Source organism: Ornithorhynchus anatinus, chromosome 13 (assembly GCF_004115215.2).
Source record: "Ornithorhynchus anatinus isolate Pmale09 chromosome 13, mOrnAna1.pri.v4, whole genome shotgun sequence".
NCBI classification, from domain to species: Eukaryota; Metazoa; Chordata; class Mammalia; order Monotremata; family Ornithorhynchidae; genus Ornithorhynchus; species Ornithorhynchus anatinus.
Genome location: NC_041740.1, coordinates 3354895 through 3374802, shown reverse-complemented (window position 1 = coordinate 3374802; position 19908 = coordinate 3354895). Strand labels below are relative to the sequence as shown.

Genomic DNA, 19908 nt, shown 5'->3' with positions numbered 1-19908 from the left:
GCGCTTACTCTGGACGGAGCACTGGACTGAGCGCTTGGGATGGACAACAATAATAATAATAATACTGTTGGTATTCGTTAAGCGCTCACTATGTGCCGAGCACTGGGGTAGACCCAGGGGAATCAGGTCGTCCCACGCGAGGCTCGCCGTCTTAATCCCCATTTTACCGATGAGGTCACTGCGGCAGTGTGAAGCAGTGTGGCTCACGGGAAAGAGCACGGGCTTTGGAGTCAGAGATCATGGGTTCGAATCCCGGCTCCGCCACTTGTCAGCTGTGTGACTTTGGGCAAGTCACTTCACTTCTCTGTGCCTCAGTTCCCTCATCTGTAAAATGGGGATGAAGACTGTGAGCCCCCACGTGGGACAGCCTGATTTCCTTGTGTCTACCCCAGCGCTTAGAACAGTGCTCTGCACATAGTAAGCGCTTAACAAATACCAACAAATACCAACATTATTATTGAGGCGCAGAGAGGTTAAGTGACTTGCCCACAGTCACGCAGCTAAGTGGCCGAGCTGGGACGATGCTCTGCACTGCTAGTACAGTGCTCTGCCCAGAGTAAGCGCTCGATCGATACAATTGACTAAAATACTATCGGATGAACAATTCGGCAGCGATTAGAGTCAATCCCTGCCCATTGACGGGTTGGGTCTGGACATCCGGTAAGACTGAGTCACAGGGGCACGAGATTATTTTAGTCTAGGCCAGGCGGGGCAACGGCACCCACGACACCCTGGCCCTCCTAACTTCCTCCAGATCATTCAGTCCATCGCTTCCGAATCATTGCGTCCCTCCTCCCCGCAGACAGCTGCTCTCTCTCTCTCTTCCATCCCCACGGCCCACGGCATTTCAGGGAGATGCTCTTCTATCTTGTTTCGATTTATTGCTATTGTTCTTGTCCGTCCGTCCCCCCACCGCCCCGCCGTCGGACTGTGCGCCCGTCAGAGGGCAAGGACCGTCCCTCTCTGTTACCCATCTGTGCATTCATTCAATAGTATTTATTGAGCGCTTACTATGTGCAGAGCACCGTCCTAAGCGCTTGGAATGAACGAGTCGGCAACAGATAGAGACGGTCCCTTGCCGTTTGACGGGCGCTCGGTCTCTTCGGGGGAGCGCTCGGTCCAGTGCTCTGCACATAGTAAGCGCTCAATAAATACTATCGAATGAATGAGAGCGCCCTGGGTCCGTTCCGGGTGAATGACGAGAAACCGGTCCCGCAGGGTCGGCGGACATTTCTCCCCAACCCCTGAACTTCGCGAAACAAGAACCCGAAGCGGCGGCGGGAAGGTGGGGAGGGCAGGCCGGGCCCGGAGCTTAAGTAGGCCAGAGGTGGCGGGGGGGGGGGGGGGGGCAAGATCTCGCGAGATCGGCGAGCCGGGCCCCCTCCCCCCTCCCTCTAGGCGCGGGGGATGCCGGGAGGCACCTTGCCGCAGTGGAGCCTTCTGGGATTTGTAGTCCGGGCCGGCCTCTCCGCGCGGGGGCCGCCGGGAGATGGAGTCCTCCGGCCTCGGGCCACGGCGCCGGGCCGCCCCGCGAAAGACTCCAACTCCCGGCGTCCCCAGCGGGGCGAACCGGGCCGAGCGGGACCCGCCTCCCTGGCGGCGCCGGAGCCGAGGAGCCGAGGAGGCGCTCGGGGCTCTGCGGCCGCCGCCGCCGCCGCCGCGATGCAAAAATACGAGAAGCTCGAAAAGATCGGGGAAGGTAAAGGGACCGGGGGGCATCCCCTGCCGCCCGCCTCTCGCAGACACCTTCCCCGGCCGTCTGGCCGGCCGTCCGTCCGTCCGTCCGTCCTCCATTCCTGCCCGCCGCACCCGCCCCTGCCAACGGACAGTGCGCTCTCCCCAGCGCTTAGCGCGGGGCTCCGCGCACGGCCAGAGCCCAGTAAATACCACCGAGGGAATCCCCCGCAGCGATGGACACACGCGCACCCCTTGGCTCTGCGGCCCCCTCCCGTTCACACCCTCCTCCCTCCCCTGCCCCCTTCTCCACGCACCGGTCCCCTCCTCCCCCTTCACACCCCCTTCCCCGCCCTGCCCGTGCGCGTTCCCCCCCCCCATGCTGCTCCCCGCCCCCAGGCACGTACGGTACCGTGTTCAAGGCCAAGAACCGGGAGACGCATGAGATCGTGGCCCTGAAGCGGGTGCGCCTGGACGACGACGACGAGGTGGGGGAGGAGGAGAGGGAGGAGGAGGAGGAGGAGGACAGAGCGGGACCCGGGCACTGACCATCCGTGTCCCCTCGCGTCCCCTCGCAGGGCGTGCCCAGCTCGGCACTGCGGGAGATCTGCCTGCTGAAGGAGCTGAAACACAAGAACATCGTCAGGTCCGATGGGAGGCGGGGAGGGCCTGCAGGACACCGACTGACCCCGTCGTGCGGTCGATCGGGCCTCCCTTTCCGGCACTTAGGTGCAGAGCACCGTACTAGGCGCTTGGGAGAGCAGAGCACGGCACCCAGGGCTCGGGAGAGCCCGGTGCCGCGGCAAGAGCGGGCGCGTTCCCGGCCCGCGAGGGGTTTCCAGCCTAGAGCCGGTCAGGCGTGTTTATCCAGCGCTTACCGGGCGCCGGACGGACACGTTCCCCGCCCGCCGCGAGCGGACGGTCCAGAGGCCGGGGTCCGTCCGCTCGGGGCGGGGGGTCGCCGTCCCGGTCGGGTCGGGCCGGGCTGGGGGTTCGGGCTTGGCCTTCTCCACCCTGTCTCCCCCCGTCCCTCCCGCAGGCTGCACGACGTCCTTCACAGCGACAAGAAACTCACCCTGGTTTTTGAGTTTTGTGACCAGGTGAGGAAGGGGTCGGGACGGGGAGGGAGAGAGCGGGAGGGGGGCTTCGCAGAGAAGCGGGGTGGGGAGGGGCCGCGGAGGTGTTCCAGCCGACATTCCCCTCTGCAGGACCTGAAGAAGTACTTCGACAGCTGCAACGGAGATCTGGACCCGGAGATTGTGAAGGTGTTTTGGGGAGAGGTCGCCGGCGGGTCCTGGGGCAGGAGGCGGGGTCGGGATGGATCCGGGGTGAACGACCTGCTCTCTGTGAATGACCTTCTCTCCCCCTCCCTCCCCTCCCCCGGCTCCGCAGTCCTTTCTCTTCCAGCTGCTGAAAGGCCTCGGATTCTGTCACAGTCGGAATGTGCTGCACAGGGACCTGAAACCCCAGAATCTGCTCATCAACCGGGTGACCAGGGAGGGAGTGGTGTGGGAGAGGGAGGCCTGCACACCTGGGGGCCGGCTGGGGTCCCGGCACCCCAGGGGCAGGGGGTGGCTTCGGCCTGCAGGGAGGGAGGCGGGGGAAGGGGAGGAGGGGGTCGGCCGCGCTTGGTGAAGCCCAGCCTGGTCTGTCCTATCCCTTTCCCCCCATCCCTCCCTCCCTCCCTCCCTCCCTCCCTCCCTCGTCAACCTGACGTGTTGGGGTGTTTTCTCCCCCTCAGAATGGGGAGTTGAAGCTCGCGGACTTCGGTCTCGCCCGCGCCTTCGGGATTCCCGTGCGCTGCTACTCGGCTGAGGTGAGGGCGGGGCGGGGGTGCCGTGGGAGTCCCGGTTTCCCAGAGCTTCTCCCCTCCCTCCCGCCACGCTGCCGTCCCGAGCCCTCCCACCGGTGTCGGGTGCAGGGAACTGGGGGCGGGGGGGGGAGGGGGGATTCCACTTCCGCAGCCCGGACCCCTCCCCTCGGGCCACTCTGGGATGGGGTGGGGAGGGGGCTTGGCCCATTTGGGATCCAGCCCTCTCCCCAGGTGGTCACCCTCTGGTACCGCCCGCCGGACGTCCTCTTCGGAGCCAAGCTGTACTCCACGTCCATCGATATGTGGTCGGCCGGCTGCATCTTCGCAGGTGACGGGCGGCGAGCGGGGGTCTCGGGGTGCGGGTGGGGCCTGGGCTCCCCTCTCCCTTCCCCGGAGGGAGCGGGAGAGGTTCCCGGGCCGGCACTGAGGCGGCCGCTCGGCGGGGCCGCGGGGTGGGCTTGGCCGAGAGGAGGAGAGCGGAGCGTGGGAGGCTGGCATGGAGTGAGACCCTCAATCCCACCCCCTAGTTTGAGAAGCAACGTGGCCTAAGGGGTAGAGACCGGGCCCGGGAGTCAGAAGGACCTGGGTTCTAATTCCGGCTCCTCCACTTGTCTACTGGGTGACCTTGGGCTAGTCACTTCACTTCTCTGGGTCTCAGTGACCTCATCTGTAAAACGGGGATGAGGACCGTGAGCCCCACGTGGGACGGGGACCGTGTCCAAACCGATTAGCTCGTATCTACCCCAGCGCTTAGCACGGTGCCTGGCCCACAGTACGCGCTTAACAAATACCGTTTTGAAAAAACCCAAGAAACTAGTTCCCTTCCCCTCCTCACAGCCGTGACCAAGTCCCTTTCCTTGCCCCCGGTAGAGCTGGCCAATGCTGGACGACCCCTATTCCCCGGCAATGATGTGGACGACCAGCTCAAAAGGATCTTCAGATATCCTTCCGCCACCCCCGCTCCTCATGGGGCTGGAACCCCCTCACCCAAACCCCCACCTGAATGGGGGGGCTCGGGGTCGGGGGGGACGTTTCACGTGGCGGTTGGCCCGACCCTTTGGTATCGGCTCTTTGACCTGGGGGAGCAGGGGGAGCCCCTGAGGAATCACAAGCTCACCCCCACAGACTCTGCTTCCTCATCCCCGAAGGGCGGAGAGGGGCTTTTAAAACAATCAGGGAAGGTTTCCCGAAGGGGGTGTTTTCTTCCCCGACTCGGTCTGAAAGGGAGCGAGGGATCTGAGGGAGAGGGAGGCCTGGGAGTGAGTGAAGGGGTGGGTACTAGCAGGGATGGGGTGGGGGGAGACGAGAGCCGGCAGCCGGACTCGACAGGAGCCGGTGAGGAGTCGTGTCCGGGCAGGGCGGGTGGGGGGGGTCACTGGGAGGGATTTGGGGTCGGACCGGGTTAATTCGAGAAGCCCCGGGGCTCCTGGCCCTAGCCCCCGACTCAATTGCTAACCTGTCCGGAGTGGCCCTTGACCTCCTCTCCTCCCGCCCCCCACGCTATTGGGGACCCCGACGGAGGAGCAGTGGCCGACGATGACCAAGCTGCCCGATTACAAGGTGTGCGGGTGGAAGGGGGCGCCCACGACTGGGGAGGGGGCCTGGGCCGACTCTCCCCGAGAGTCCGGACGTCTTCAGATCCCCGCTGTCCTTTGGCCGTGCCCCCCCCCCCCCCCCCCCGCCCGACTCTGACACGCAACCCTGCCCCTCTCCCCAGCCATACCCCATGTATCCAGCCACGACCTCGTTGGTCAACGTTGTACCCAAACTCAATGCCACCGGGAGGGACCTGCTACAGGTAATGGGGGTGGGAACCGGGGCGGCGAGCGGCCGGGGGGGAGGGGAGGAAGGGGAGGAGAGGGCCGAAGGAGCTGGGGGAGGAGGGGGATCTCAGCCATCTTCTCCTCCCCCCGTTGCGGCCCGCCAGAACCTGCTGAAGTGCAACCCGGTGCAGCGCATCTCGGCAGACGAGGCCCTGCAGCACCACTACTTCTCCGACTTCTGTCCCCCTTAACCCTACCCCGTCCCCCGATTCTGCCCTCTTTCCCCCCTCCCTCCCCTCTTTCCCCCCTCCCTCCCCTCTTTCCCCCCTCCCTCCCCTCCCCCCCAGCGCAGCCTCTCCGCCCCACCGCCCCGACTTGTCAGTCTTCTGGCCCTCCCAGGCACGGTCGCCCCCAACCCCGCCCCCCTACCGCCCAGTCTCCTGCCCCAGCCCAGCACCCTCCTCCCTGCTCCCACCCCCTCCTTCCTCGGCTCCCGGGCCTGGGCCGAACTGCTTGCCCCGTGCTGCCCTGGGGGCCGGGAGCTGGAGGCCTTGGCCCACGAGGGTCAAACGTACTGAGGGGGCGGGCCTGCAGCAGGACTGATTACCCCCTCCTCCAGGGTTGAACCCCAGCTGGGCTGGGAGGACTGGACACCTGGGTTTAGCCTGGGACCGGCTGGGGGCAATGAGGACCCCTGGGCCGGGCGTCCCACCCCCCCGGGCCCCCCGCCGTCATCCTCTGCTCTGTATGGATTTTATTTAATTTCATAAAAGGCTCCTTTCCCACAGCTCGGCCTGATGCGAAAACTGGCATAAGGGAAGGGAGGAAAGGCAGGCTTGCTAAGATTTCTGTTTGGCTCGCTGCCTGATCTCTCTGGGGTCTGTAGCTCTGGACCTGTTCTCACTCAGCACCGCTGGGCACAACCGACCCCTAGAGGGCTCGTAGTAGGGGCGGGGGAGACGATGCCAGTTGGTTTCCTCCACAGGGGGAGTTGGGTGAGGATGGATGGATACACACACACACATAAAAGGGTGAGAACGGATAAGGACACATACCAGCGAGAATGGACAGAGACACACGCAGGTGAGGACAGATGACAGACACGCACACGTGCAGCTACTTCTCAGGGACTAGAGGCTCTGTTCTCGGCCCGGAATTATGGGGCCGGAGAGGCGGCATGGGCGGGAGGAGGAGCGGACTCTGGGGAAGCCTGGCACAGACCCCACGGCCCACAGTGAGCTGGCATCGCCCCCAGCCGGAGGGGCTCTGGGCAGCCGGGGCTGGGGATCGGCTGGGCGGGGGTCCTGCTCCACCCTGGTCCTGCAAGGAATCATCCCGGGAAGGGAAGGGCGAGACCCTTCCGATCCGATCCAGAAAGAGGGTGCCCTTCCAGGGAGGTGAAAAAAAGGGTGCCCACTCCCTAAGGAAATACTACACCCCCCAGCCCGGCTGGTTTGAGCGTGACTTGGGGGTGGGGAGGCGGGCAGGGGGAGGATGGGGGGGGCGGGGGGAGCCTCCCAGCCTCTGGCCGCAGTTGTGCCTAAACTGACCCCTCCTGCTACTCCCTCCTCACCCCCAGGAATCGCTGGCTGGAGCTCCTGCCCCTCTCAACTTGGGCCCGGTGTCCCCCCAGCTCCAATGAGACCCCCACGCTTGGATGAAGTAGAGCTGGAGTTTATTGGGGGGCTGCTGCTCATGCGGGAGCGGTGGATGAGGGCGAGCTGGGATTTCGGGCACTAGAGGCGGGTGACGAGGTAACAGGTCCGATGGGAGGCCGGGACGGTCCTGGGGGCAGAGCGGGGGTCCTGAGGTCCCTCACGCCAGGGCGGCCCCCGCCCCATTCCCGGCTGCCACGCTGGCGGGGGGCGAGGGGGGCGCCGCCCCGGGGGACCAAAGGGGTCGTGCCACGGGGGAGGGGTGCCATTACCTGGGGCTGGGGGCGAAGAGAGCCGGGCTTTGCCGGAGGTCCATTCGGCTCTGGAGCTGCAGGGGGAAGTCAGTAAGTACTGAGGGTGGAGAAGAAGGTGGTCGCTGGTCCGCCGCCTCCTTTGCCCTCCCACCTTTCCTGCTTCAAGCCCCTTTTGTGGACATTCGGTCCTCAGTTTCCCCCACGACCCCCCAGCACACACCCTCTTGGGGCCCGCCCTCTGCTCGAGAGGCCGGAGGGATGCTTGGACTGGGGGTGGGTGGTCAGCACCGTTCTGGGTGTGTGTGGTTGATAATTTGGGGGGGGGGGGGTACCAGGCTGTCGCTGGGCCGCCGCTGGGGCCTCCTCTTGTTCCAGAAGTAGCCGAGGACCCGGTCCCGGAACACCTGAAAGGAAAGGGGGGTGTGTGTGTGGAGGGGATGGTGCCCACCGAGCCCCCCGGGGGCGGGGAAGGAGGGAGGGAGGAGGGTCACAGGGAGGCAGAGTGGGGAGGGGGCAACAGGGAGTCTGAGGGGGACGGGGAGGGAGGGAGGAGCCTGGCGTAGCGGCCACAGCCCGGGCCTGGGAGTCAGAACATCTTGGGTTCTAATCCGGACTCCCCCACATGTCTGCTGTGTGACCTTGGACAAGTCACTTGACTCCTCTGGCCCTCATTGTCTTCATCTCTAAAATGGGGATTGAAATTGTGAGCCCCACGTGGGACGGGGACTGTGTCCACCCCAATTTACCTGTATCCACCTCAGCGCTTACTACAGTGCCCGGCACATAGTAAGCCCTTAACAAATATCATCATTATTATTCAGCTCTTAGAGGAGTGCTCGGCACATAGTAAGCGCTTAATAAATACCATAATAATAATATTATTATGGGTAGGGCCGAGGCCCCAGGGAGGTGGAGTGGGGAGGGGGCTTCCCTCCGCAGCGGGGAGTCTGCGGGTGGGGAGAGGGAGGGAAGAGGGTCGGGGGGAGGGCTGAAGCCCCCCGGGGTCCCGCCCCCACCTCACACAGATAGTCGAGGATCTCCAAGATGGTGAGCAGGCTGGCGCCGATAAACAGCCCCATCTGTCCCCCGATGTCACCTGGATGGAGGGAAGGAGGGGAGGGGGCGGCCCCCGTCACCTCCCACTCGGGATCGGACCCTCCCCGGCTCTCATTTCCCTCATCCGTCACTGCCCGTGGGCCGAGAACCACGGCGGGGAAAGCAGCGCGGGCCTGGGAGTCAGAGGGTCATGGGTTCTAATCCCGCAGCCACTTTTCTGCCGTGTGGCCTTGGGCCTTCTGTTTCACTTCTCTGCGCCTCACTTCAAAGGGAGATTAAGACTGGGAGCCCTAAGTGGGACAAGAACTTTGTCCGACCCGATCTGCTTGGATCCACCCCGGCGCTTAGTACAGTGCCTGGCACAGAGTAAGCGCTTAACAAACACCACAGTTATTATTACTAGAGAAGCAGCGTGGCTTTATGGAAAGCCGGGCTGGGGAGTCAGAGGTGGTGGGTTCTAATCCCAGGCCCACCACTAAGTCACTTGACTTCTCTGGACCTCAGTACCTCATCTGTAAAATGGGGCTAAAGTCTGTGAGCCCCACGTGGGGCAACCTCATTATCTTATATCTTCCCCAGCGCTTAGAACAGTGCTTGGCTCATAGTAAGTGCTCAACAGATACCATCATTATCAGCGTTTAGAACGGTGCCAGTGCTTAGAACAGTGCTTGGCACATAGTAAGCACTTAACAAATGCATTATTATTGTTATTAATAATAAAGACGTGGTCTTGGCCTCCTCTGAGGTCACCCGGGGCAAGCCCGCCTCTCACCCAGGAGTCCCGACACCTCGTAGGCTTTCTTCTGCTCCACCGTCTCGTAGTTGAGCGCCTCGAAGAAGATGTCCAACACCAACACGTTCTCCCTGGGAGGCGAGAGCGAGAGGGAGGACCCTGGTCACTCGATCAGTCAGGGGTGTTTATTACCCATCGCTTGCTCGGTGTAGAATCCTGGACTCGTAAATAATTAATGCCAACTAATTCGGGCATTTGTTAAGCGCTTACAGTGTGCCAGGCACTGTCCTAAGCGCTGGGGTGGATGCAAGCAAATCGGGTTGGACTCAGTCCCTGTCCCACGCGGGGCTCACAGTCTCAATCCCCATTTTACAGATGAGGAAACTGAAGTACAGAGAAATGAAGAAGAATAATCACGATATTTGTTAAGCGCTTACTTTGTGCCAAACACTGTTCTAAACCCTGGGGTAGATACCAAGTAATCAGGTGGTCCCACGTGGGGCTCAAAGTCTTTAGCCTCATTTTACAGACGAGGTTACCGAGGCACAGAGAAGCAAAGTGACCCAAAGTCACACAGCTGACAAGTGGGGGAGCTGGGATTAGAACCCACGACCTCTGACTGCCAAGCCCGTGTCACGCAGCCACGCTGCTTCTAGTGACTTAGCGGACAAGTGGCAGAGGCGGGATTAGAACCCACGACCTTTTGACTCCCAGGCCCGAGCTCTATCCACTCCGTCATGCTGCTTCCAACAAGTCACTTCACTTGTGTGGGCCTCAGTTCCCTCATCTGCAAAATGGGGGTTCGGTATCTGTTCTCCCTCCTACCACGTGGGATCTCTACCACGGCGCTTAGTAGGGCCCTCGGCACAAAGTAAGCGCTTAACAAATACCACAATTCTTATTATGATCATTATCATTACAATACAATAGTCACTGCTGCCCTTCCCGGCCCAAAGCCGCGCCTGCTACCTAGTAAGCGCTTAACAAATACGACGATTCTTGTTCTCATCATTATTATTACTATTAGAGAAGCAGCGTGGTTTAGTGGAAAGAGCCCGAGCTTAGGAGTCAGAGGTCATGGGTTCTCATCCCGCCTCCGCCACTTGTCAGCAGTGTGACTTTGGGCGAGTCACTAAATAATGTTGCTATCTGTTAAGCGCTTACTATGTGCAGAGCACTGTTCTAAGCGCTGGGGTAGATACAGGGTCATCAGGTTGTCCCACGTGAGGCTCACAGTTAATCCCCATTTTACAGATGAGGGAACTGGGAGAAGTGAAGTGACTTGCCCACAGTCCCCCAGCTGCCAAGTGGCAGAGCCGGGCTTCGAACCCATGACCTCGGACTCCCCAGCCCGGGCTCTTTTCCACTGAGCCACGTTGCTTCTCTAACTTAACTTCTCGGTGCCTCAGTCCCCTCATCCGTAAAATGGGGATTAAGACTGTGAGCCTCAGGTGGGACAACCTGATTACCTGTATCTATCCCAGCGCTTAGAACAGTGCTCGGCCCATGGTAAGCGCTTAACAAATACCAACCTTATTTATGATTATCATTACAATATAATAATCACTGCTTTCTCCCGCCCTTCCCGGTTCCTGTTCCCTCCAGGCTCCTGGGGGTGGGGGGCTGGGGAGGGGCCGGGTTTTGGGGGGGCGGGGGCGGCTCACACTATGTACTGCTCGCTGCGGTTGTACTTGCGGGCCAGGTATCCGGCGGCGGCGCGGCTGGGGAGGCGAACCATGGACAGTTCCTTCCCGTAGCGGGTGCTGGCGCAGGGGCTCGGGCACCGGCAGAAGGGGGCATCTCTCCGCAGCAGGGCATCTGGGGGGGCGACCAAGGGTCGAGGGAGGGGGCTGGGGTCAGAGCGGGGGCCGCAGGGGGGACTGGGGTCCTCGGGGAGGTGAGGAGGGGGAGTCCTTTGGCAGCAAGGAGTCTGCAGGGGAGGGGGAGGACTGGATCCTAGAGGAGGTGGGGAGGGGGCTTCTTGGGGGGGGGGGGCTCCCCACAGGGAGTCTGCGGGGGCAGGAAAGGAGAGAGGGAGCCCCCGGGGGAGGTGGCCTATATATACGTACATATCTATGATTCTCTTTCTATTAACGCCCGGTTACTTGTTCTGATCTGTATATATATATATATATCCATAATTCTGTTTATATTGATGCTATCGTTGCCTGCTGGCTTGTTCGGCCGTCTGTCTCCCCCCTTCTAGACTGCGAGCCCGCTGCGGGCAGGGGTCGTCTCTCTCTGTCGCTGAACTGTCCTTTCCAAGGGCTCAGTCCAGTGCTCCGCCCCCAGGAAGCGCTCGATAAATAGGATGGAATGAATGAGTGAAGGGGGAGGGACCCCGCCGGCCATGCAGTGATCAGATCAGTTATGGGAGGGGGGCGGGGGGCTTCATACCTAGGGCAGGGTTTGCACAGGCCTTGTACTGCTGGGGGCTGCACACGGGCGCGTTTCCTGGAGAGGAGAGAGGGGACAGACAAGCGGGGTGAGGAGGAGGTGGTGGCCTGCTCTGCCTGAAGCCAGAGGCTCAGAACAGTGCTTGGCACAGAGTAAGCGCTTAACAGGTACCATCACTAGGATGATTATCAGCCGCCCCTCTCCCCCTTTCCCCCTTCTTCCCTCCCCGGGCATGGGCAGGAGGTGGTGGCCTACTCTGCCTGGGCCAGAGGCTCAGGACAGTGCTTGGCACAGAGTCAGCGCTTAACAGATACCATCATTACGATGATTCTTTGCAGCCCGTCTCCCCCTTCCCCCCGTCCCCTCACCGGGCATGTGGACCATGCGACAGCTGCACCTGGCCACCACGTAGCGCGCCTCGCAGGCCCGGCGGCAGCCCGGGAGGCTGTAGGCGAGGCCCGGGGATCCGGGGGGTCCGGGGGGGTCGGCAGAGCCGGGGAACCCGGGCTCAGACTCCAGCTCCAGGGGGTCGGAGCTGCAGTCTCCCCAAGGCCGAGGCAGGAAGATCAGCTGCGGGGGGGGGGGGGAGTTAAAGGAAGAATCGGGGGGGCTGCCTTAGTGGGGTGGGGGCCGGGGACAGGGGAAGAAGCATGGCACCATCGATAGAGCCCGGGCCTGGGAGGCAGAAAGCTCGGGGTGCTAATCCCGACCCCTCCACTTGTCTGCTGGGTGACCTTGGGCAAGTCACTTTACTTCTCCTCATCTGTAAAATGGAGATCGAGACTGTGAGCCTCATGTGTCCAACCGCATTTGCTCGAATCCCCCCCCCCCAGCGCTTAGTAGGGTGCCTGGCACAGACTAAAGCGCTTAACAAATACCATCATTATTATTATTATTATCCCTCTAATAATAATGGTGCTGTTAGTCAAGCATTTACTAGACTGTGACTGTGAGCTCGCTGTGGGCAGGGATGTGTGGGTCTGTTGTTCTATTGTACCCTCCCAAGTGCTTAGTACAGTGCTTTGCACACCGTAAGTGCTCAATAAATAGGACTGGGTGAATGACCGTTATTACTGCTGTGATTATTAGTAATGGATACACGCTGCTGCTGGCAGGACACGAAGGTCTGGTATCCGGGGGCAGCCCCGAAGCCCAGCTGGTCGATGGCCGGCGGTTCTTCCTGGCTGTGGATCTGCACCCGAACCCCCACCTCAAACGGGGTCTCCTCTGCGGGGGCAAGGGAGAAGAAGAGAGGGGGTGCTCAGTCTACACTCCCTCCCCCCGCAAGTCTCCTGAGACGGACGCCCCTCGCCTTCCCCTGGGGAGAGGATGCTGAGCCCCGGGGGGGTCCCCATCTGCCCGGAGCGGCGTTTCCCCCCTTTAGCCCCCCAAGGTCCCTCCTCTCGGAGTGTCCGGACATACCCGTGTCCTTCCACACGGGCAGATATTCCTCCTGCTGGACGGTCAGCATCAGCTCCAGCCCGTTGCCGGCGCCTCCCTTGGGGGTGGTCAGGAGCTCGGCTCCCCCCGCCCCCGAGTTGAAGATGAAGCACTGACCCAGGCGGGTAAAGATCTGGGGGACACGGAGGGCTTGGAATGGGGGTGCATCTCGAGAGACGGGGCCCGGCGCTCCCCCGGACTCCTGTCAGCCCCCAAGCTCAGAGTGCTGAGGAGTGGGCAACCCCTCTGGGCGATTACCCGGTGGCCCCCTCTGGGCTTGGTGCCAGGCCGGGAGGGCGATGGCGGAGGATGCAGGGTAGACTCTACTTCCTCTGACTCAGTGTGTGCATCTCCTACTTATCCCCCACCCCCCGTCAAGGAGCAGACTGAAGGGGCCCTAGGGTGGGGGTCTCTGTACTGGCGTGGAAGGAGGAGCACCCGATTTCTCTCCCGCCCCCCCAAAAACAGACTAGTTTCAGGACAAATCTGGGGAGACAGGCTAGAACCCTGCTCTGGCCCCTCTTCCCCTCAACCCGGGGCCCTGCTACGACCAGTCCCTCTCTCCCCTTGGGGGTCCCAACCATTTGGAAACAGGGTTTCACGTCCTAAAGGGAAACTGAGGCCCAGCTCGGGGAGAGCACTCAGCGGGATGGAGGGACTCAGGGCCAGACAGGCTCCTGGGGCTTCACTCTCCAGGGTCCATGACACCCCTCTCCCTACCAGAGATGGGGAACCCCTGCCAATGAGACCCCGGGGGGGGGGGGCCGGATGTGGGAAGCTGGGATTTGGGGGGAGGGGTCCCAGAAGGCACGGGGCCTGATGGGGGAGAGTGACGCACAGTGTGGGCGGCTGTCGGGATTGAACTGGGAAGGAGTCTGTAGGGGATGAGTGACCCTGGGGGGTTAAGAGGAAGAATGGGTGGGTGGGATGACTCGATCACGAGAAGCGGCGTGGCTCAGTGGAAAGAGCCCGGGCTTGGAAGTCAGAGGTGGTGGGTCCTAATCCCGGCTCCGCCACTTGTCAGCTGTGTGACTTTGGGCAAGTCACTTCGCTTCTCCGTGCCTCAGTTACCTAGTCTGTAAAATGGAGGCTGCCTGTGAGCCCCACGTGGGGCAACCTAATGACCTTGTATCTACCCCAGCGCTTAGAACAGTGCTCGGCACGTAGCAAACGCTTAATAAATGCCATCATTACAACCCAGGGTCCCAGGGCAGGTGGAGTGTCAGGGGGAGCCCTGCGGAAGGAGAATCCTCCTCTCCGAGAGAGGGACGGGCCCTGGGGGGGTGACTTCTCTACAAGGAAGGAGTCCGGAGGAGGGCGGGGTCCCAGGGAGGAAGGGGTTCCCGGGGGACAGGGGGGTCACTCACAGCGGTGAAGTTGTCGGGGCCGCAGGGTAGGCCGCGGTAGCGGCAGTCCAGCAGCATGTCGTCGAGGGAGTGGCCGGCACGGGCAAAGAGCTCGGCCAGGTCGTAGGTGAGGCTGGGCCTGAAGTCGGGGGGCGCGGGGGGCCGGCCCAGGGCCCGGAGGAAGGCCCCGTGTTCGTCCGGCTCCAGGTCCAGCAGGGCGGCCCCGACCCAGTGCAGGTCATTGGGGGTCAGGCGTGAACGGCGCAGGGGGTTGACGTTGCAGAGCGTGACGGCCGGGAAGGTCAACCGGTGGCTCTCGTGCTCGTCCAGGGCCGTCACGTGGTGGAACTGGCCGTAGAAACGGACCCGCTCGGCCACCTGGTACAGGAAGGCGGCCAGCGAGAGCAGCACGGCCCCGGCCCAGAGGGCCCGGCGCGGGGTCGGCCCCCCGGGCCCGAACACGTGGCCCAGCCCGTGTAGGGTGCAGCTGCTGGCGAACGCACGGATGTCCGAGGCCGGACGACGCGGGCCCGCTCCCCGCTCCCCCGCCGCCTCCTCCCCGCCGGGGACGGCCTTCATCCCCTTCCCGGCCGAAGGGCCGCTCTGGGGTGCCCTCAAGGGAAGAGGCGGGGAGGGGTCAGGGAGGGGAGAGGCAGGGGTCACCCTGGCCCGGGAGTAGGGAGAGGAGAGAGGATGGGTCTGGCCCGGTAGCTTGCTCCTTGGAAGTAGTCGAGCGTGATCCCCGATGGGAGCCGCGGCGGTCCGAGTAGGGAGAGGAGAGAGGACGGGTCTGGCCCGGTAGCTGGCTCCTTGGAAGTAGTTGCCCCCGACTCCCGCCGGGAGCCGCGGTGGTCCCGTCGGGCCGGTGACTGTGGAGGCCCCGTCTGGCGGGGGGTCGTGGAGGTCACGTCCGGCCGGCAGCTGTATAGGCCTCGTCCTGCCGAGGGCCTCGGGGGTCCTGCCCGCCCAGGGGCCTCGGAGGTCCCGGGAGGGTCCGGCCGGGGCCCGTGGCCGTCCGGTCCCGCCAGGGCCCGCGCAGGTCCGGGGAGGGGTCCGGCCGGGGAGGGGGAAGCGGGTCCGGCTCGGGGTTGGGGCCCTCGGCCGGGCTGGGTGCGGTGCGGGAGCGGCCCTGGGTGGCGGGGCGGGAGGGAGGGCGAGGGGGCGGGCGGAGGGCGGGGGCGGCTCTGCGGGCCGGCTGGCTCGGGCGCCGCCGCAGAGGATTGGGTTTCAGCAGCGAGGGGGGCCCGGTTGCCGGGGAAGGTCCCGGGGGGCCCTGCCGGAGCCATTAGTGGGGCGAGGGGAGAGGCATCTGCCCAGGGCTAGAGGCGCCAGCGCAAAACCACAGCGGCCGCGGGGGCCCCGGGCCACCGGGCCGACTTCTCTCCCAGCGCGGCCCGGGCCCGGACACGCGGCCCCTCTCCCGGACCACCCCGGCCCCTTCCGGGCCCAGACCCGCGTCCGGGAGCAGAGGACAGGGCCGGGGGGCTGCCTCCCCCCGGCCTGACCCACCCCCTCTCCCCGGCCCAGGAGCCGAGTGAGGGAGCCAAGGGGCCGGGCCGGCCCGGTAGACGGGGAGAGGAAGCCGGTGAAGATGGCTTCCAGAGGAAGCAGAATCGGGAACGACTACCGTTTGGTTTTCTAATGGGATTTGTTAAGCGCTTACTTACTGAGCGCTGGGGTGGATACAAGCAAATCAGGTTGGGCACAGCCCATGTCCCACGTGGGGCTCACAGACTCGATCCCCATTTTGCAGGTGAGGTGACTGAGGCCAGAGAAGTGAAGTGACTCACCCAAGGTCACACTGCAGAGAGGTGGCGGAGCCGGGATTAGAGCCCAGATCCTTCCGACTCACAGGCCCGGACCCTATCCACTAATAATGACGACGATGGTATTGGTTAACCGCTTACTATGTGCCGGGCACTGAAGTAAGCGCTGGGGTGGATACAAGCAAATGAGGTGGGGCACAGCCCATGTCCCACGTGGGGCTCACAGACTCCATCCCCGTTTTACAGATGAGGTAACGGAGGCACAGAGAGGGGAAGTCTTACCGAAGGTCACGCTGCAGAGAGGTGGCGGAGCCGGGATTAGAACCCAGGTCCTTTTGCCTCCCAGGCCTATGTACTATCCAAAGAGGGTGGAAGGAAGGAGGCGGGGTGGGGGTGGGGGGTGTCCCACGGTGGCCTCAGGCTCTGGCTCTGCTCAGAGCAGGCACTGGGTAAGAAGGGCAGGACACCGGGGACCGGGAGAGGAAGGGGTTGCAAGTGCTGACAGTCAATTAGACCGTAAGCCCGTCAATGGGCAGGGACTGTCTCTATCTGTTGCCGATTTGTCCATTCCAAGCGCTTAGTACGGTGCTCTGCACATAGTAAGCGCTCGATAAATACGACTGAATGAATGAATGACAGGCGGGCAGGTCCATCCCGAACGAACCGCAGAGCGGGCACGGGTGGGCAGACCTCTGGCTCCGGGGCCAGGGGCTCGAGCCGGGCAAAGAGCTGATGGGGTCGGGTGTCAGGGGGTCCAAAGTCTCAGGGAAATCAGGCAGCGGGCTGGGGCAGGTGGGGGGCAAGAGGGGGGCAAAAGCGGGAAACCCTCCGAGATGGCGGAGGGACTGTATATCTCTATCTTGATGTTTGCCCTAGACTTTTTGTTCTGTTTTGCTCTGCCATCTCCCCCGTTTAGACCGTGACCCCGTTATTGAGCACGGATCGTCTCTATCTGTGGCCGAATTGTACACTCCAAGCGCTCAGTACAGTGCTTTGCACATAGTGCTCAATAAATACGATTGAATGAATGGACACCAGGGTGTGGCGGAGGGGAGAGCCCGGAGCCAAGCATCCAAGCAGTAGACGCAGAGGAAGAGGCAGAAAAGGGCATCGGGAGATGGGGGGCCGGGGGGCGGGGAGGAGGAATCCCCTGGATTCAGCATGATGGTAACTGTGAAGCTCTTACTATGTGCTAAGCCTTGTACCGATGACGATAATTAAGCACTTACTAGGTGGCGGGCACCGTCCTGAGCACCGGAGTGGATACAAGCGAATGGGGTTGGACACAGTCCCCGTCCCACATGGGGCTCACAGTCCTAATCCCCATTTTGCAGATGAGGCAACCGAGGCATAGAGAAGTGACTCGTCACATAGCAGACAGGTGGCAGTTAGGATTAGAACCCAAGTCCTTCTGATTCCCAGGCCCTGGCTCCGTCCGCTAGGCCACACCGCGTCCACTGTCAAATCGCTATCACGCGATTGTGAGGGGAGCGGAGATGACCCGACGGGAAGCAGGGCGGACCGAGGGCGCCTTCAAAGGGGGTGCAAACTGGGAGCCAGGTAGCCTGGGTCCACATGTGCCCACTGGGGACCCCCGTACACGGCGCTGGAAACCAGGCAAATGAGGGGTCCAACAGCGCGACAACAGAATCACCGCTCTGCCCGCGAAACCCTCCCTCGCGCTGGGGGGTTTCTATCTTCCCGAACCCGGGTGGGCGGGGAACGTATCTTCCCACAACTCTGTTGTGTTGTGCTCTCCCAAGCGCTTACTAGAGTGCTCTGCACAGAATAAGCGCTCACTAAATAGGACTGACTGACAGATAGACCCTCTGGGGGCCCAGCATCCGTCCGATGCGATGGGAGGGTCAGGCTAGGATAGCAGGGCTGGGGTCTAGAGGGAGAGGCGAGAGGATGGGGAGTGTGTTGGGGGCGGGGGGCGGTCGCTTAGAGCTGCCATGTCTCCCTTCCTCTAGACTCTAAGCTCACTGTGGGCAGGAAATGTATATTGTATTTTCCCAAGCGCTTAGCACAGTGCTCTGCACTCCGTAAGCGCTCCATAAATACGATTGAACGAATGAATCCCCGGGACTCCCCTGGCCTACAGGGTGCTGGGGTTGGGAGGGGACCTGTTGAGCAGAGGTTGCATTCATTCATTCACATTTAATAATAATAATGTTGGTATTTGTTAAGCGCTTACTCTGTGCAAAGCACTGTTCTAAGCGCTGGGGACATACAAGATGATCAGGTTGTCCCACGTGGGGCTCAGAGTTTTAATCCCCATTTTACAGATGAGGGAACTAAGGCACAGAGAATAATAATTACGGTATTTGTTAAGCGCTTACTATGTGCAGAGCACTGTTCTAACTGCTGGGGTAGACACTGGGTAATCAGATTGTCCCACGTGGGGCTCACATTTTTTAATCCCCGTTTTTACAGATGAGGTAACTGAGGCACAGAGAAGTTAAGTGACTTGCCCAAGGTCACACAGCAGACAAGTGGTAGAGCGGGGATAAGAACCCACGACCTCTGACTCCCAAACCCGGGCATTTTCCACTCAGCCACGCTAGTGACTCCCCAAAGTCACACAGCTGGCAAGTGGCGGAGGCAGGATTCGAACCCATAACCTCTGACTCCCAAGCCCGGGCTCTTTCCACTGAACCACGCTGCTTTATTGAGCGCTTACTGCGTGCACAGCACTGTACTAAGCACTTGGAAAGTACAATTCAGCAACAGACAGAGATCATCCCTACCCAACAGAGGGCTCACAGTCTAGAAGGGGAAGACAGTGGCACTTAGTCCAGTGCTCTGCACACGGTTAGCGCTCAATAAGTACCATCGATTGATTGGTTTCTTGGTGGGGGCTTGGTTGGGGCCGGGATCTGAGTTCTCTGCCTTGGTATCCCCTTTGCCAAGGACCCCCTGCCTCTAGACCGTAAGCTCGTTGTGGACAGGGAATGTGTCTATCATTATATTGTCCTCTCCCGAGCGGTTAGTACAGTGCCCTGCACACAGTAAGCGCTCAGTAAATCCGACTGACCGGCTGACTGCTGTGGCTGCGTGCCAAAGTTCCCTCAGCCCCCAGTCGCCCCCACCACCCAGCACTTCCCCATTATCACCCTCCTCCTTCCTGTGGCTCGGTTAATTTCCCAACGCAGGGCGCTTAGAGGAAAGAGCGCGGCCTTAGAAATCCGAGATGGTGGGTTCTGATCCCGCCTCCGCCTGCTGTGTGACCTTGGGCAAGCCACTTCACTTCTCTGTGCCTCAGTTACCTCATCTGTAAAATGGGGATTATGACCGTGAACCCCACGCGGGACCACCTGATGACCTCGAATCTCCCCCAGCGCATAGAACGGTGTTCGGCAGATAGTAAGCGCTTAACAGATAGCATCATTATTATTATCCCTTTCCCCCTCTGGGGGTGGGGGTTTGCGGAGAGGCAGGAGCGAAGGTCCAGACACCCTGGCCCGTCTGGGGGTTGCTGCTGCTTCTAGGCAAGGGGATCAGAATTCCCTTTCCCACCCAAGGAATTCCCAAGGGTCGGAGAAGTGGACAACTCCAGGAGCCAGGGTGGGATATAACGGGGGGTTGGGGGGGGCGGAAGAAACACTCATCTGCGTCTCCGTAGTAACGACAGCGGGCGGGACGGAGGGCAGAGCTGGAGCTGAGCTCCGCCTCCCTCTGACCAGCCCCCGATCGAGGACACTGGAGAGAGAGGGGCTGGGTTGGAGCCACTGATGGGGGGCAGACAGTGAGACCCCCTCAGCCTCCATCCCTCCCAGCAACACCCTCCCCCCCCCCAGACTGCTGGCACGTTGCGGGCAGGGAACGTGCCTACCAACTCTCTCCCAAGCGCTTAGTACAGTGCTGTGCACACGGTAAGCGCCCAGTAAATACCATTACTTGAAATACGATTGATTGATTGATTGATTGGAGGTTAGCGGGCGGTGGCCAGAGAAGGGTCCCAGGGCTGGTGGCTCGGGGTGGGGGCGTTGAATGTGTCTTTGTTGTTGT

At 61.9% G+C, this 19908-nt stretch overlaps 2 protein-coding genes across 3 annotated transcripts; one reads left to right on the top strand and one right to left on the bottom strand.

Annotated features, from left to right (window-relative positions):
• The first annotated feature begins 1578 nt into the window (after positions 1–1578).
• CDK5 (cyclin dependent kinase 5) lies at positions 1579–5555 on the top strand. Of its 2 annotated transcripts, XM_029077528.2 has the most exons (12): positions 1581–1699; positions 2074–2162; positions 2253–2320; positions 2714–2774; positions 2883–2939; positions 3067–3162; positions 3416–3490; positions 3719–3815; positions 4358–4427; positions 4987–5047; positions 5205–5285; positions 5415–5555. In XM_029077528.2, the coding sequence occupies exons 1-12, from the start codon at positions 1663–1665 to the stop codon at positions 5499–5501; spliced, it is 879 nt and encodes a 292-aa protein (XP_028933361.1). In that variant the 5' UTR covers positions 1581–1662; the 3' UTR covers positions 5502–5555. The 2 variants fall into 2 exon arrangements, with proteins under 2 accessions (XP_028933362.1, XP_028933361.1); XM_029077529.2 differs by lacking the exon at positions 2883–2939 and having other exon boundaries at positions 1579–1699; positions 3082–3162.
• Positions 5556–6908: 1353 nt separating this feature from the next.
• Positions 6909–14986, bottom strand: ASIC3 (acid sensing ion channel subunit 3). Its single transcript, XM_029077329.1, has 11 exons — positions 14153–14986; positions 12768–12918; positions 12445–12572; positions 11714–11915; positions 11346–11402; positions 10613–10766; positions 8988–9079; positions 8176–8255; positions 7492–7563; positions 7178–7233; positions 6909–7035 (listed from the first exon to the last, which is right to left on the bottom strand). Exons 1-11 carry the CDS (start codon positions 14708–14710, stop codon positions 6987–6989), a joined length of 1599 nt encoding a protein of 532 aa, XP_028933162.1. The 5' UTR covers positions 14711–14986; the 3' UTR covers positions 6909–6986.
• Positions 14987–19908: the final 4922 nt, after the last annotated feature.

Coding starts and splice junctions, on each gene's coding strand:
- CDK5 (XM_029077528.2), top strand. CDS start 1,663: ATGCAAAAATACGAGAAGCTCGAAAAGATCGGGGAAG. Junction 2,163..2,252: donor GCCTGGACGACGACGACGAG/GTGGGGGAGGAG, acceptor GTCCCCTCGCAG/GGCGTGCCCAGCTCGGCACT. Junction 2,940..3,066: donor TGGACCCGGAGATTGTGAAG/GTGTTTTGGGGA, acceptor CCGGCTCCGCAG/TCCTTTCTCTTCCAGCTGCT.
- ASIC3 (XM_029077329.1), bottom strand. CDS start 14,710: ATGAAGGCCGTCCCCGGCGGGGAGGAGGCGGCGGGGGAGCGGGGAGCG. Junction 9,080..10,612: donor CGCAGCGAGCAGTACATAGT/GTGAGCCGCCCC, acceptor CTCGCCTCCCAG/GGAGAACGTGTTGGTGTTGG. Junction 7,234..7,491: donor GGCGGCCCAGCGACAGCCTG/GTACCCCCCCCC, acceptor TTCCCCCTGCAG/CTCCAGAGCCGAATGGACCT.